Here is a 14,483-nt window from a genome sequence, read left to right as displayed (position 1 = left end):
CAGGAGTCTCAGAGCAAGGGGAGAGGTGTGCATGTGTGTGGTAAGTTCAAGAAGCCTCAGAGGGTTAATGGGGTGATGGGTGTAGCCTCTGATGGCCTCTACAACACACAAAGTTGAACAGTCTTGGGCACTACCCTATGCAGCTAAAACTGCCAGGCTTTCCACATGGTGTAGGCCTCTCCCTTACATGAGTAAAATACTGGTGGCCCTTAATTGGCCACTAATCAATCACTTAAGGGCTTCCATAAGGTCAAATCAGGAAGGTTGCCCACCTGACACCTTCGGCTCAACTTCATACAAATTTAGACAAGTCAATTGTTGGCAGCTAAACAGCAGGAAGGCCACCCACAGGATTTTACCGGCGTCCCATGCCTTCAAATCTACCGGCAGGGGAGCACAAAAACAGCTCCTTGTCTCCAAATGACACTGGCAAGAATTTAGGCTGACTGCGCACTATTGAAAGTATTTCTGCTATAATGTTTTAGGACTGGTATTTCCATGAGGGAAGAGCCGCCTGACTCACTTTGCAAATAATGAAAAAGTCCAGGTCAACAAGGATACAGGGATTGCTGTTTTCAAACAAGAGTGGGAGGGATCCAGCTCTATCCAATTTAATTTTAAAGATGTTTTAGCATGATTTTAATACAATTGCCTTCTATTTATGCATATTTTTAAAGTATGATTCAAAATGATTCTGTTAAAATGTATCTTTCATTTCACTGATTTTTAAGGTGACAGATATTGCAGCAGTTTAGTTTTGACAGATTCTGTGGGCATGAACTGTCCTCTTCATCATTTTGGAGACATGCTGAGGTCCACAACATGAGAGAATTCTCCCTCTTTGCAAGTGAAATTTTCAGTCCACTAGACAATGGAGGCTGGATCATTGAATAGATTAAAGGCTCAGTTTAAAAGACTTTTGATCGACAAGGGAGGGGCGAGCAGGAAAATAGAATTAAGGCCACAATCACATCAGCCATGATCTTAATGAATGGTGCGCATCATGCTCCTATTTCTTATAGTGATATTATGACATTAGGTAAATTCCCACTTCACTTCAAGGTCAGATGTGAGCTGCAAAATCCAGGCCATTATTCACAGAAACTTTCCCAATAGTTATATCATTGAAAATCAGGGACTGTGTTCCGATAAGTATTCAAACCTGCATCACTGATCATTAGGCCTTCAATTTAATTCATTAAACAGTGAAGAAATTGCAAATGGATTTGAGGGTCATAACCTCATGAGTAAATTAAACTGCATAAACAAAACATATGCCAAACTGTTTAAAAGAGGTAAATGACACCACGCTGAGAAATGCATTTTCCATTTTGAAGATTAAATTTTCAGTTTGCATCTTGCAGTTGGCTGTACTTTATTATCCTAGCCCTTTTTAACTTCATCTCTACCTTGCTACTGTGTCTGAAAGAGAAACAGGAAGAATCGAGGTCAAATATGTAAGACAAGTTTTTTGCGCAGTGTCGTGTCTATTGGGAACTATATTGAGAATGCTCAAATTCACCTCGGTTATTTCCATTTTCAGAATCTGGGAGATATAGGTAAGGTCATATTTACACTCTATTCCTAACTGACTTGATAAGCTGTTGGTGGCTTGCTGTCTTCTTTCTGGTGATGTGTTTCCATGATGTAGCTGATTGAAATTAGTTTCTCAATTAACTAATGAACTGGTAATGTGTAGGCTTGACCAAGGAGTGGTATGAGTTTCTCTTCTTTGAGAGATATTACCTCTGATAGCTTTCATACAAACTCTTCTGATATTCACACTAAAATTGCCAGTTGTATTGGTTTGGTTCTTGTGGTCCTAATGATGAACACTTGACAAGTTTGCCATTATGGAGAGCTACAACAGCCACTCAACTTCAGGGAGCCCACTTACGCTGAGATCTGGGAGTTGAAGTGCTCCTAAAATGAGTCGACACTGGTGGTTCTGCCGGATTCTGTCATTTGGGAAATTGGGTCGAAAATCCAACAATTACAATTCTTTTTACGTTGATGTATTTGGGGCAGCTCCAAGCAGGTGCAGAGCCTGCTCTGGGCGCGGCTTTCGGGTAGAGCCTGCTCAGGAGCACATTCCTTTAAATGGAGGGTTAAAACATTCCCACTCCTACAACTCCATTCCCATCTCCCCATAATCACAAAAGACAAGGGGTCTGATGCTAAGCCCTGTAGATCTCACTGGGTACTCTTCCAGTCACAAGACCGCCCATTAGCCATTACCCTTTGCTTTCTGCCTCTGAGTCAAATTTTGGATCTAACTTTATCTTAGATCCCATGGGCTTTTATTTTTCGTGACCAATCTGCCATTTTGGGACCTTATCAAAATTCTTGCTAAAATCCATATAGATTACATTAATAGTATTATCCTTATTGACCCTCCCCCCTTGTTAATTCCAGAATTATCATTAAACTTGTACAGCCAGAGGGAAAAAAAAAGTTCCTCTGATACTCACTTTGAGAGTTGTGGAAAGTCTTCATCTCGTCCTACATACTCAGCTGATGATTTTTTGGGTAGTTGACCTGGGGTCTGCTGTGTCGAACTCTGCTGCCTAGTTCCCATTGTTTGCTGCAGACGGGGTGGTAAGCTTGACTGCAATCGGCTTGGTTTATTTACAAAACTGCTTGAATTCTTCACTCCCTTGAAGTCAGCTTCTATCAAAAGAAATGCTTAATTCTTTAAACACTTTTGGTTCTGACTGTATGATAACATAGTGTATTAGAACCAATTACCAATAAAATTTCTTTTTGTCATGCTTGATATTCAGCAGTGATATCAGAATTTGTATCTATATTTGAACATCACAATATAAAACTATTGTCTTTGCCTACACCTACTTAGCAAGGTATTTCAGTTTGTAGAAATGGATCTAAGCATTATTTTGTTACTGCCATATTTTGAATCATACATCTCTTCTTCAATCATAATCAAAGATGACTTAGAAAGAAAAATCGTTACCAGAGTTAACATTCGTTAGCTTCTTAGTTCTTTTTCCTTGAACTCTGTTCCAGCTTGTGCCCCGAGAGACCTGTGTAAGTGGCCTAAGGTTCTGAAGAGGGACACTGTGTCTAAATGAAAATATACATATATATAAAAAATTGAAGAAACACACTCAGTTCATAATGTTACGCCTGGCCCATGTTCTTGTTTTAGCAAATCTTGATGAGTGTTTTTGTGTTTTCATTATTCAATGTTTTTCATACTTTTTGACATGTTCAGTCACTTTTTGATTTCATAATTCTGTGATTAAAGTCAACTTAACCCAATTATACATTTTTAAAATCAAAATGCAGTCTGATAGAAATGCATCTACAGTGTTCACCATTAACCTATTTATGTTTAGCACTTTTCATTTAGTATATATGATTGTTTAGTATTCTACACATGAAAGGTACCCAAAATGAATATTAAGTGGTAGTCATTGCAGCAACAGACCAATGCACTCAAGTTTGAATTCAGCCACAGCTTTGTGCACCTCACCAGTTAGCCTGAAACAGAATGATAATTTACAGTTGGGCCACTAGATGGAGCACTGGTCACTTTCTATCAGAAAGAAAAACAAATCCTTAGAACTGATGCATGAAATTTTTGAACTCTGACTTCTCATGGGGTCATCGGCAAAATTCCAATTTTTGCTTTGCCTCTAATGCCACTGTCAGGGAATGTGCAGAACAGGTGGGAGAATACAGGGTTAGTGACCTGTGATTTTGATATTAGTAATAAGAGATCAACCCAACTATAAATTTGTTTAAATAGTTTTCTCCCCTTCTATTCCACACATTTTCTATTTTGTCATCAGTGAAGAGACCATCTCTATCAAGGACAGTCATAGTTAACCTCGTTTATTTATCAATAGTGACTAGACTAACAGAAGATGATCTCCAGATTTTCTTCCATCTTTCCTGATGTTACTATACTGGAGTACAGTTCCTTCAAGGTGGTACCAGCAGTCATCCACATTCCCAGCTTTGACTCTTTGGTTGAAATTCGTATCAGTTTATCACTCATATGGGTGTTTCACACAAGATTAAATGTCTGCTGTCTGGGTGAGAATAGAAGCACAGTTTAGCTTGATCTTACGCTCGTTAGATGACTACCCTTGAGCCTCCTTGTCAAGGAAAATGATTTCATCTCAGTCAACTGTGTGGCAGAGGGACAGTGAGCATACCAAGCTTTATCTATTGTGAGATATCTTCATCCTATTTAGGAGTAACGGAAATAAGGAAGGAATGGATTTACTGGATGCACCCCACAGGCTTAAATGGAGATCACGTGACTTAGAGAAACATACAAGAGTCAGGAAATATAATAACTTTATACAAATTAATGGTTAGATCAGAGTTAGCATACATGTAATGGTTCTCATTATAGAAAAGGTAATTAAAACCATAAAGCTTTGACATTTTGGATACACCAGAATTATGCGAAGGATTGAACACTATATAATGAAGAAAGATCTAGAATAATTTTCACCAGAGCAGAGAAGGCCAAGAAGAGATCAAAGTTAATCAAATTATGAGTAGTTGTGATGGTGTGAACAGGGAAAAACATTTCCTCTGGCTGAGATATCAGTGACAAGGGCTCAACAACTTAACATTGTCACAAAAGAGCAAAAAGAGGTTAGAAAACAATTCTTTACACAGTGGATTACTGGAGCAATAAATACTTTGCCACAGGAACCAATTTATCTTTTTAAGGGAAAATTAGATAGACATTTAAAGCAGAGGAGGATTTAGTGCTATGGGTCATAATGGGACATTAGTTTTGAAGTACTCTAGCAAAGAGTAATGGTTTCCTTCTGTATAAAGTTCCAGGACATATGCTGAATGTAGAAGTAGTAGTAACTGCAGAACTTGCTCAAATCATTTTCTCAATCTCTGATCTCAAGGCATTTAAGCACGATACAAATTAAGCACTGCACCCTGCACTTTCAGGAAGAAACTCAAGAAAAAAAATTGGATTTTAAAAAACCTAGCATTAAGTATGATTTACTGCTGTTGATAAAAGTTTAGCAAACCTACAGGCCAGATGAACACAGAAGCAGCATTTCAGTGAGTTTGCACACATCAGTGGGAGAGAGACTACACCAATGGAAGAAAGACTGCAGCTGGAACAAGATACAGCCAGAGTGAGGGGATTGGAAAATTTGGAGCGGAGTGGGAATTCGGTGTTGATGGGAAAGGAATGCTGATTTTCGGGAAGAGCGGAGAGGTGGACCTGTGAGGGAGACTTAAGGGCAAGAGGTAGAAAGTAATCAAACTATAACACGGCCAGCAGGTAAGTGATTGGCTAGTGACTGGTGATTGTTTTTCTTTTTTCTCTTGGCATTGTAGTTGTTGTTGTAAGTTAATTTACAGGTTAAGTCATGGCTAGAGATCCCAGACCCGTGTCATGCTCTGTTTGTACAATGTGGGAATTCAGGGTCCTTTCCAGTGTCCCTGGCTCCTTCACATGCAAGAGGTGCATCTAACTGCAGCTCCTGTTAGATCACTTGACTACTCTGGAGCTATGGATGGGTTCACTTTGGAGCATTCATGATGCTGAGGAAGTTGTGGATAGCACATTCAGTGAGTTGATAAAAATTACTGAAGGAGATAGGGAATGCATGACCACCAGACAGAGGAAGAGTGGTAAGGCAGTGCAGGGATCCCCTGCAGTCATCTCCCTCCAAAATAGACATACTCTTTTGGATACTGTTGGGGAGATGGCTCACCAGGGGAAGGTAGCAGCACTCAGGTCCATGGCACCATGGCTGGCTCTGCTGCACAGGAGGGTAGGAAAGAGAGCAGCAAAGCTATTGTGATAAAGGATTCAATTGTAAGGGGAATAGACTGGCATTTCTGCAGACACAAACAAGACTCCAGGATGGTATGTTGCCTCTTTGCTGCAAGGTTCAAGGATATCTCAGAGGCTGCAGGACATTCTAGAGGGCAAAGGTGAACAGCCCACTGTAGTGGTGCATATAGGCCCCAAAGATACAGGTTAAAAAAAAATGGGATGAGGTCCTACAAGCTGAATTTAGGGAGTTAGGAGTTAAACTCAAAAGTAGGCCTTCAAAGATAGTAATCTTAGGATCGCTATCGGTGCCACGTGCTAGTCAGAGTAGAAATGTCAGGATAACTAGAATGAATACATGGCTTGAGGGATGGTACAAGACAGAGGGATTTAAACTCCTGGGACATTGGAACCAGTTCTGGGAGAGGTGGGACAAGTACAAATCGGACAGTCTGCACCTGCGCAGGACTGGAACTAATGTCTTAGGGAGAGTGTTTGCTCGTGCTGTTGGGGAGGGTTTAAACTAATGTGGCAGGGCGACAGGAATTGATGCAGGAAGTCAGAGGGAAATAAGGTGGCAACAGAAATAAAAGGCAGTAAGGGGAAATGTGGAGGGCAGAGAAGCCAAAGACAAAACTCAAAGGATCACAGTAAAGAGTACGGAGACTGTGGAGAACTCAGTGAAAGAGTCCAGTAAGGCTAAGAGAAATAAAACAGGGAGAGTGTACAAAATATTACACGACAGATGGTCTGCAGTGTGTTTGCTTTAACGCAAGGAACACGACAGGTAAGGCAGATGAATCTAAAGCTTGGATTACTACATGGAACTATGATGTTGTGGCAATTATGGAGACTTGGATGAATGAAGGGCAGGACTGGCAGCTTAGCATTCCAGGATTTAAATGCTTCAGGCAAGATAGAAAGGGTGACAAAAGAGAGGAGGGTATTGCTTTACTGATTTGGGAGAATGTCACAACTAAACAGAGGCAGGACATCTTGGTGCGATCATGCAGTGAGGCCATATGGGTAGATATTTCATGCTGCCATGAAATATTCTTGGCAGGCAGGATTAAGGAGAATCCCAAGGCTTTTATATGCATATATATGGAGGAAGAGAGTATCACAGGAAAAGATAGGTCCATTCAAGGACAGTGGAGGGAATGTGTGTGTGGAGCCAGATGAGGGTCTTAACAAGTACTTTGCATCAGCATTTACAAAGGAGAAGGATGTGGTGGATGGCGAGTGTAGAAAGGAGGATGTTTACGTTCCAGGACATGTTGAGATAAGAAGGTTTTATTAGGGGCCTGCTGCCTTACATCAGAGGTTTTGAAAAACATTAAGGTGGACAAGTCCTTAGGGCCAGATACACTGAGAATAATGAGAGAGGCGAGGGAAGAAATTGCTGAGGCCTTGGCCAAAATCCTCGAATACACTTTAGTCACGGGCGAGGGACCAGAGGACTGGAGAGTAGCTAACATTGCTCCTTTGTTTAAGGAGGGCAGAAGAGATGATCCAGGAAATTAGAGGCCTGTTGCCTTAAATCAGTGGTGGGGAAATTATTGGAGAAGATTCTTAGGGAAAGTGTGTACTCACATCTAGGACAGAATAGGCTTATTAGCAATAGGCAGCATGGTTTTGTGAAGGGGAGGCCATGTCTCACAAACTTGATTGAATTCTTTGAGGAAGTGACAAGAAAAATTGGCCATGACAGGGCAGTATATATTGTATACATGGAATTAAGTAAAATCTTCAATAAGATTCCTCATAGCAGGCTGATACAGAAGGTGAAGTCATACGGAATCCGAGGTGAGCTGCTAAGATGCATACAAAACTGGCTTGGGCACAGTAGCAGTGGAAGGGTACATTTCTAACTGTAGGTCTGAAACAAGCGGTGTTCTACAAGGATCAGTGCAGGGGCCTCTGCTGTTGCAATATATACGTATGATTAGTTAATTTGCAGATGATATAAAAATGGAGGGAGTATCAGATAGTAAGGAGGGCCGTCAGAAGATGCAGCAGGATATAGATCGGCTGGAGACCAGGGCCGGGAGATGGAGATGGAATTTAATGCAGACAAACGTGAGGTGATACGATTTGGAAGACATAATGTAAAAGGAAAATTTACAGCAAATGGTAAAACCCTTAGCAATATTAGTGTAGAGGGATCTAGGCTTGAAGATCCACAGTTTCCTGAAGATGACAACTCAGGTGGACAAGTTGGTCAAGGCAGCATATGGCATGCTGGTCTTCACTGGTCAGGGCGTCACGTATAGGAATTAGAAAATCATGTTTTGGATTCGTTAGAAAGAAGGCGGCTAAGAGGGGACCTTATTGAAACATATAAGATGATTAGAGGTTTAGATAGGGTGGACAGTGATAGCCTTTTTCCTCGGATGGAGAAAGCTAGCACGAGGGGGCATAGCTTTAAATTAAGGGGTGGTAGTTATAGGACGGATGTCGGGGGTAGGTTCTTTACCCAGAGGGTAGTGAGGGATCGGAATACCCTGCCTGCTGCAGTTGTAAATGCGCCTAGTTTGGGGGCGTTTAAGAGATCCGTGGATAGGTTTATGGGTGGAAAGGGTTTGGTTTACGTTAGAGGGTCATTGCTTTTCAACTGGTCAGCGCAACATCGTGGGCCGAAGGGCCTGTTCTGTGCTGTAATGTTCTATGTTGCAGCTGTATAAGACTTTGGTCAGTCCGCATTTGGTGTATTGTACAATTCTGGTCACCACACTCCCGGAAAGATGTTGATGCACTGGAAAAGGTGCAGAAGAGATTTACCAGGATGTTACCTGGTTTGGAAGATATGGACTATGAAGAAAGGTTGAACAAACTTGGATTGATTTCATTACAGAGTGGGAGATGGACGAAGGGAGACCTGATAGAGGTTTACAAGATTATGAAGGCTTGGATAGAGTGGCTAATCAGAGTCTTTTTCCCAGGATCAAAGAGTCGGTTACTCAGGGGCATAGGTTGGGGCGGGGGGGGGGGGGGGGGGTGAAGAAGAATGTTTAAAAGAGACGTAAGGGGCAAGTCTTTCACACAGAGGGTGGTGAATGCCTGGAACACGCTGCTGGAGGAGGTGGCGGAAGCAGATTCTATATCAATGTTCATGGGGCATCTGAATAGGCAAGGAATAGAGGAATATGGACCATGTAGAGGCAAGAAAATATAAGCGAGGCATCTGTATTGGCATAGACTTGGTGGCCCAAAGAGCCTATTCCTGTGCTGTACTGTTCTTTGTTCGAGGAGGGAGAGCTGCATTTTGCAAGCCCCACCTCCTCAGTCTTCAGGTGCATCATAAATATAACTTGGAAAAACCTTACCAGTTTCACTGAAACACGATCTGACATTCAAGCTCATTGAATATACAGGCAACCATTGGCCCACATTAACTCTGGTAACCTTCAATAGCCTTCAACACTTCCAAGTAGATTCTTCACTAAGTCAAGAAGCCAGAGTTTATAGTCATAAGCAATTAAGTGCTACAAGTAAAAACTGCAAGATAGCTTGATCTATTTATTTGCTAAGACTTAGAAAATAAAGGCACACAATCGAAAGGCCATCTTTGCATGCACTAAAAGAATATTCTCAGCAGGAGACATTCTCCTGTCCAATGGAAATCAGCTAGCCAACTAATTTATTCCCCCAAGGGCCAGTTATTCCAATTTGCAACTTGCAGCATGACAACACGTACTACCACATCAGAAAGCCAACACGTGCTGTTAAGAGATTCTAAATCAGAAGGATGTATCTACTGCAATTAAAATATAGCCCCTTGAATGAGACTAAATGTAAAGCAATTTCTGGTCCAAAAGTTCTAACATCTGCTCATTACCAACAGGTATATTATTTATTGTACGAATTGTATAAATAAAATGCTTTGAGATGAGCATATTAATGAGCATATGCCTCAAATTGTAACTCATCATCTCACAATATATACATTTACATTTTTAAAGTGATTCAGTGATATTGCTGTAAATTAACTTTGGATCCACTATACAACAAACGCTGAAAAATATTTAACAGGTCATATGTAACATTCTGTTGCGGGTCACTGCACGAGTGAACTGTGAATCACTGGCCCAGAATTTGCTAAGAAAATAACACTGACTGAACAACACATTGGTATTAATGTGCAGGTCAGCCAGCAACTTGTAGCGAGGAAGAGAACTTTGTAATTCCAAAATCACAAGTTGCTGGGTAATCACAGAATCCCTACAGTGCAAGAGGCAATTTAGCCCATCGAGTCCACACCGACCACAATGCCACTCAGGACCTCTCTCCACAACCCCATGCATTTACCTTAGCTAGTCCCCCTAACAGTAAGGGGCAATTTATGAATGGCCAATCCATCTAACCTTTGGACTATGGGAGATAACTGGAGCACCCAAAGCAAACCCACACAGACACGTGGAGAATGTATAAACTCCACACAGTGATCCAAGCTGGGAATCGAACCTGGGTCCCAGGAGCTGTGAGGCAGCAGTGCTAACCATTGCGCCACCATGCCGCCCTTGTGGTGCTTTATTAGTAGTTTCACAAAAATAGGATTTCATCCTAACCTCCCATGAATTTTCATGAAGTTGCTGCATTTGTGCGATTATTTTCCATTAACTTTTCTGCAGAAAGTTAGACCTAGTAATTAGCATATAAATGCCCTTTTAAGAAAGGCAATAACTTAAATAGGAGCAGGAGTAAGTCTTATGGTCATTCAAGGCTTCTCTGCTAGTCAATAAGAGCATGGTCAATCTTTGACCCCAACTTCAGTTCCTTATCTGCTTGCCAATGCCTTGATTCTCCTAGAAGCTGAAATCCAATGAGCTCAGCCTTGAATTTACTCAGGAGAAGAGCATCCACAGTGCTCCAGGATTGATAAATCCAAAGGATTCATAATCCACTTAGTGAAGAAATTTCTCCTAATGTCAATCTTAAACATTCGGCCTCTTATAATGACATTATGGCCTCCAACTTTACATTTTCCAGCCAGAGGAAACAACCATTCAGCATCTATTCTGTCAAGCTCCCTCAGAATCTATGTTTCAATGCAATCTCCTCTCATACTTCCTAAATCCGGAGCCACTCCACCTCTCTTCATAGAGCACCCTTTCATCCAAAGAATAAGCACTGTATTTTCACTGTATTGCTGTCAACAAATATATATCCCTACTGAAATGAGGAGACCAAAACTATGCACAGTACTCTATGTGTGGTCTCATCAAAATCTTAAACACTTGTAGAAAATATTTCTTACTCTTATACTTGAGAGTGTGTCTGCAGTAGGCTCACTTTGCTGAACAATTGGATTGTAAAACCTTTTTGAAGCTGTTCTCCTAGCTCTGGCAGCGAGTGTATCAGGCTTGATTACTAATGGTTTAAAATCTTAAACACAGATTGCACATTTCATTAATATTGCAAAAAATTAGTATCATTGGTGAATATGGTGATCTGATTACCTTACGTTTGGTGAGCATAAAAATCCTACTGGATGACAGTGATCGGTAACAGATTGTAAACAGTTGAGGCTCCAGCACTGATCCTTGCACCACCCACAAGTTACAGCATGTTCATTTCAAAATGCCCCGTTTAACCCTAATGTTTTCCGTCCATTAACCAATGCTCTACAGCTCCAATGTCAATAGTGCTTATTTTTTGGTTATGAATGGTTGGAATTTATTAATGTCAATTTTTTAAAAAACTTTTCCTTTTGGATTTTTTTCTCTCTCTTTATCATATCATTTATCTCAAATCTTCACAGATTATTTCAATCCTTACATTTCACTGTTAAAGGATGTGCACACCAGGTGTCCTGTTATCTTCCCCTATAACCAGCTTGCACTTCCAACGACTGTTTAGGCAAAACTGTTTAAAACCTAAATATGTACAAACAAGTAAAAAGGCGCACCACAAAATGCTCTGCTCCAGCAAAATTGCGACGAAAATATTTCATTAAGAACTGCATTCACAGAAGACAAGTAGAAAAATATTTCCTTCCCTCCAGTCGGAGCCATATTTCATACATGAGACTTGCCTGCAAGCATCAGAAAACTATTCAATCATAGGAGTATTTCAGCAGTGCTAGATCCTATTCTCAACCAACATATATATACACCTTTCAATGGGGTTCACAGAGAAATCAAAGTAAGAAGTCTACTTGATTTTCTCCCAACCCCACCACTATTTATACGGCCTATAACCCTTAACACCAGTCTGGATTAAATTATCAAATTCAATACATACTGAATGTTAACTTGGAACTACCCAATCAGATTCTTTCTGGGAATCGCACTAACCAACTGAGTGATCAGGAAAATTTGATAATTACTTTTGAATGGAGAATATTTATCACTTTCTAAAATCTTCACTCTCCTTTTCCCAACCCTCAAGATAATTTTATAGTTCCTTACTTTTTAAAAGAAAATCAAAATCTAAATCTGGTTTTGAGAGGGTCTAAGAGCCTCAGTGATGTATGCTGTTCAGTACACTCATGACAGTCCTCAATTTGAAATCATAACTGTTTTTCTCCCCAGACCAAACCACACTGTTTCTAGAAATTTCTATTTTTATTTCCGATTTCCAGCATCCATAGTATTTTCCTTTAGCTGAAATGTTGAATTTAGACCAAAATGTAAAGCAGCCATCTCATTTTATGAAATAGACATTGAAAACAAAAGGCATACCACAATAAATTTATGAATATTTAAAACGAAAGTAATCAAACTTACTTTTCTCCTAGTTGTTCTATGTAGACAACAAATGGTCCATTATCAGGATTGACTGCCTGAATGTGTGCATTGTAGCATTTACCATTATCCAGGCATACCTAAGGGGTTATGAAAGGATTAAAAAGTATATAAACTTTTTAAAAGTTTTTATTATTTACATGATGCATGTGTCCACAACAATAAGCAAACCAGAGTGTGTTTCAACCAGGACCTTTAGTGATATAAACCATGAGTATGGGAAGAAAAAACAACAGGGGAAAGACATGGACTGAGATGATGAAATAATTTGGAGGACATGTTCACCGTCTACAATAGGGACTAGAGAACAACATTATCTGCAGACGGCAGTATGCCCTAGTGAAGATATAAGAACATTACTTCAGAGTGGTATGATTTTGGGAATAACTATACAGACAGACAGAGTTTTTCTTCAAGAGATTGAACGAGTGGGTTAAAAAGTCCAAAGTACAGTAGATCAGTATACACGGTTTGTAGAAGTAATGAGGTGAGGTTGTGGGGGGGGGCGGGGGGGGGTGATGAGTCTTTTCTTATTCCAGGCTTTATGTTTGAAGAATCAAGACTGGAAGGATTAGAAGAATGAAAATCATAGTAGAAAATTGTGTACTCAGTAATTTCACAATAATAAAGTGATTCACAAATTTGCTATGATCCAATAAAAGTTCCTATACTTCTTATTAGATGTCCAACCTATCGGTTTCTTTGTTGAACGTTGTTAATTACCTGACTGATGCGTTTTACAACATCAACCCCAACCTCATCTACTGTCACATTTTCAAAAACTGACTAATGTGAAAACAACTTGGTTTTCAAGACTTCAATTGACTAAAAAGTGTATCTGGCAAGACACCCATTCTCACTGGCCATTTATATTAGTTATATTTTTAAAAATAACATGACAGTGAATCTTAAATAAATATAAATTCCTAGTATTCAGATGAGTATTGTGATCAAATCACTCCCATATTTTAGTTTTATGTTGCAATTGTGCACAAATTAAGATATGTAAATCTGCAAAAAACAATCGCAAGCTAAATCTTATGTGACAGTGGTAAGAAGTCAATAAATACTGTTAGAAAAATACTTTTTAAAAACAATGTAAAATACTAGTGGTTCTTTAAATGTGTGGAAGTTACATTTTAATCTATGAAGTTTGCAAGCTCAACAGTACAAGGATGGTCACAGGAAGTTGGAATGGAGGAAAAGGAGAACAATAACAATGAATGAAGTAGGGAAAATATAACCATACACATTTTAATGTCAATTCGGAACTCGTCTGCATCGTCATGCTCACCACAAATGGCAACAAATAGCTAGATGTTAGACCTTAGCGTCTTTGCCAAAACTAGGCTGGCCTGTGAGCTGAATTTGAATTGTGCAGTTTAAACATTAACAATGTCCCTACTTTTATAGGATTCATTAGCTGACATTAGTTAACAGTACTCCTGGGATGTTCTTCGTTACCTCCCAGCAGTTTTTTCTGCAAAAGAAGATTGTCTTCAAATAATTTTGAAAAATGAGAGACAATATTCAAAAGCTTTACAGAGATAAGATTTATATGGAGTGTTCTTACAGGAAAAGCAGCTGTGTACATGTTTGACAAAAATGAGTGACCAATTCCACAACAGTTGCAGTTTCCTTTTTTTTTAAAAATGGCATTATGCTGAGAAAGGGAAGAGAGAAATTTTGTCAGTTAAGGTTACTTCAATTTTCAAAATATATAAGCTGATGTTTGAAGTTGCTTGGTTATCTCTGCCTGTGTTTTGTTGACAGAAGAAGGCCAAAGCTGTGAGTTAGAGATGACAATTTCCAAGTGAGAGAAAAGTAGACAGGCAGCTTTATTATATTTGAGTTTTTAAAAAATAGTTGAATTCAGAAAGCTAACAAAACCCTCTTTAGGAGAAATGTAACAAGGTAGTGTAGGAGGGAAATGCATTAAAGCTTTA

The 14,483-nt window shown here is 39.7% G+C and overlaps 1 protein-coding gene across 2 annotated transcripts in view; it reads right to left on the bottom strand.

The window, feature by feature from the left end:
• The window catches only part of otud4 (OTU deubiquitinase 4), a 116,198-nt gene that overhangs the window by 58,381 nt on the left and 43,334 nt on the right, over positions 1 to 14,483 (bottom strand). Inside the window, exons 11-13 of one of the 2 annotated variants that reach the window (XM_080193309.1) lie at positions 12,520 to 12,617; positions 2,975 to 3,084; positions 2,472 to 2,670 (exon numbers count right to left, since the gene is read on the bottom strand). In XM_080193309.1, the coding sequence (XP_080049435.1) occupies positions 2,472 to 2,670; positions 2,975 to 3,084; positions 12,520 to 12,617 (407 nt within the window). The remainder of the gene's footprint in view (positions 1 to 2,471; positions 2,671 to 2,974; positions 3,085 to 12,519; positions 12,618 to 14,483) is intronic. The other variant, XM_080193315.1, reaches the window with a different exon arrangement.

This window comes from Carcharhinus amblyrhynchos, chromosome 1, assembly GCF_965287045.1.
Source record: "Carcharhinus amblyrhynchos chromosome 1, sCarAmb.v2.hapA, whole genome shotgun sequence".
In the NCBI taxonomy this organism is placed as follows: domain Eukaryota; kingdom Metazoa; phylum Chordata; class Chondrichthyes; order Carcharhiniformes; family Carcharhinidae; genus Carcharhinus; species Carcharhinus amblyrhynchos.
Note: the sequence above shows the minus strand (reverse complement) of the source record. Positions and strands in the feature narration are given on the sequence as shown.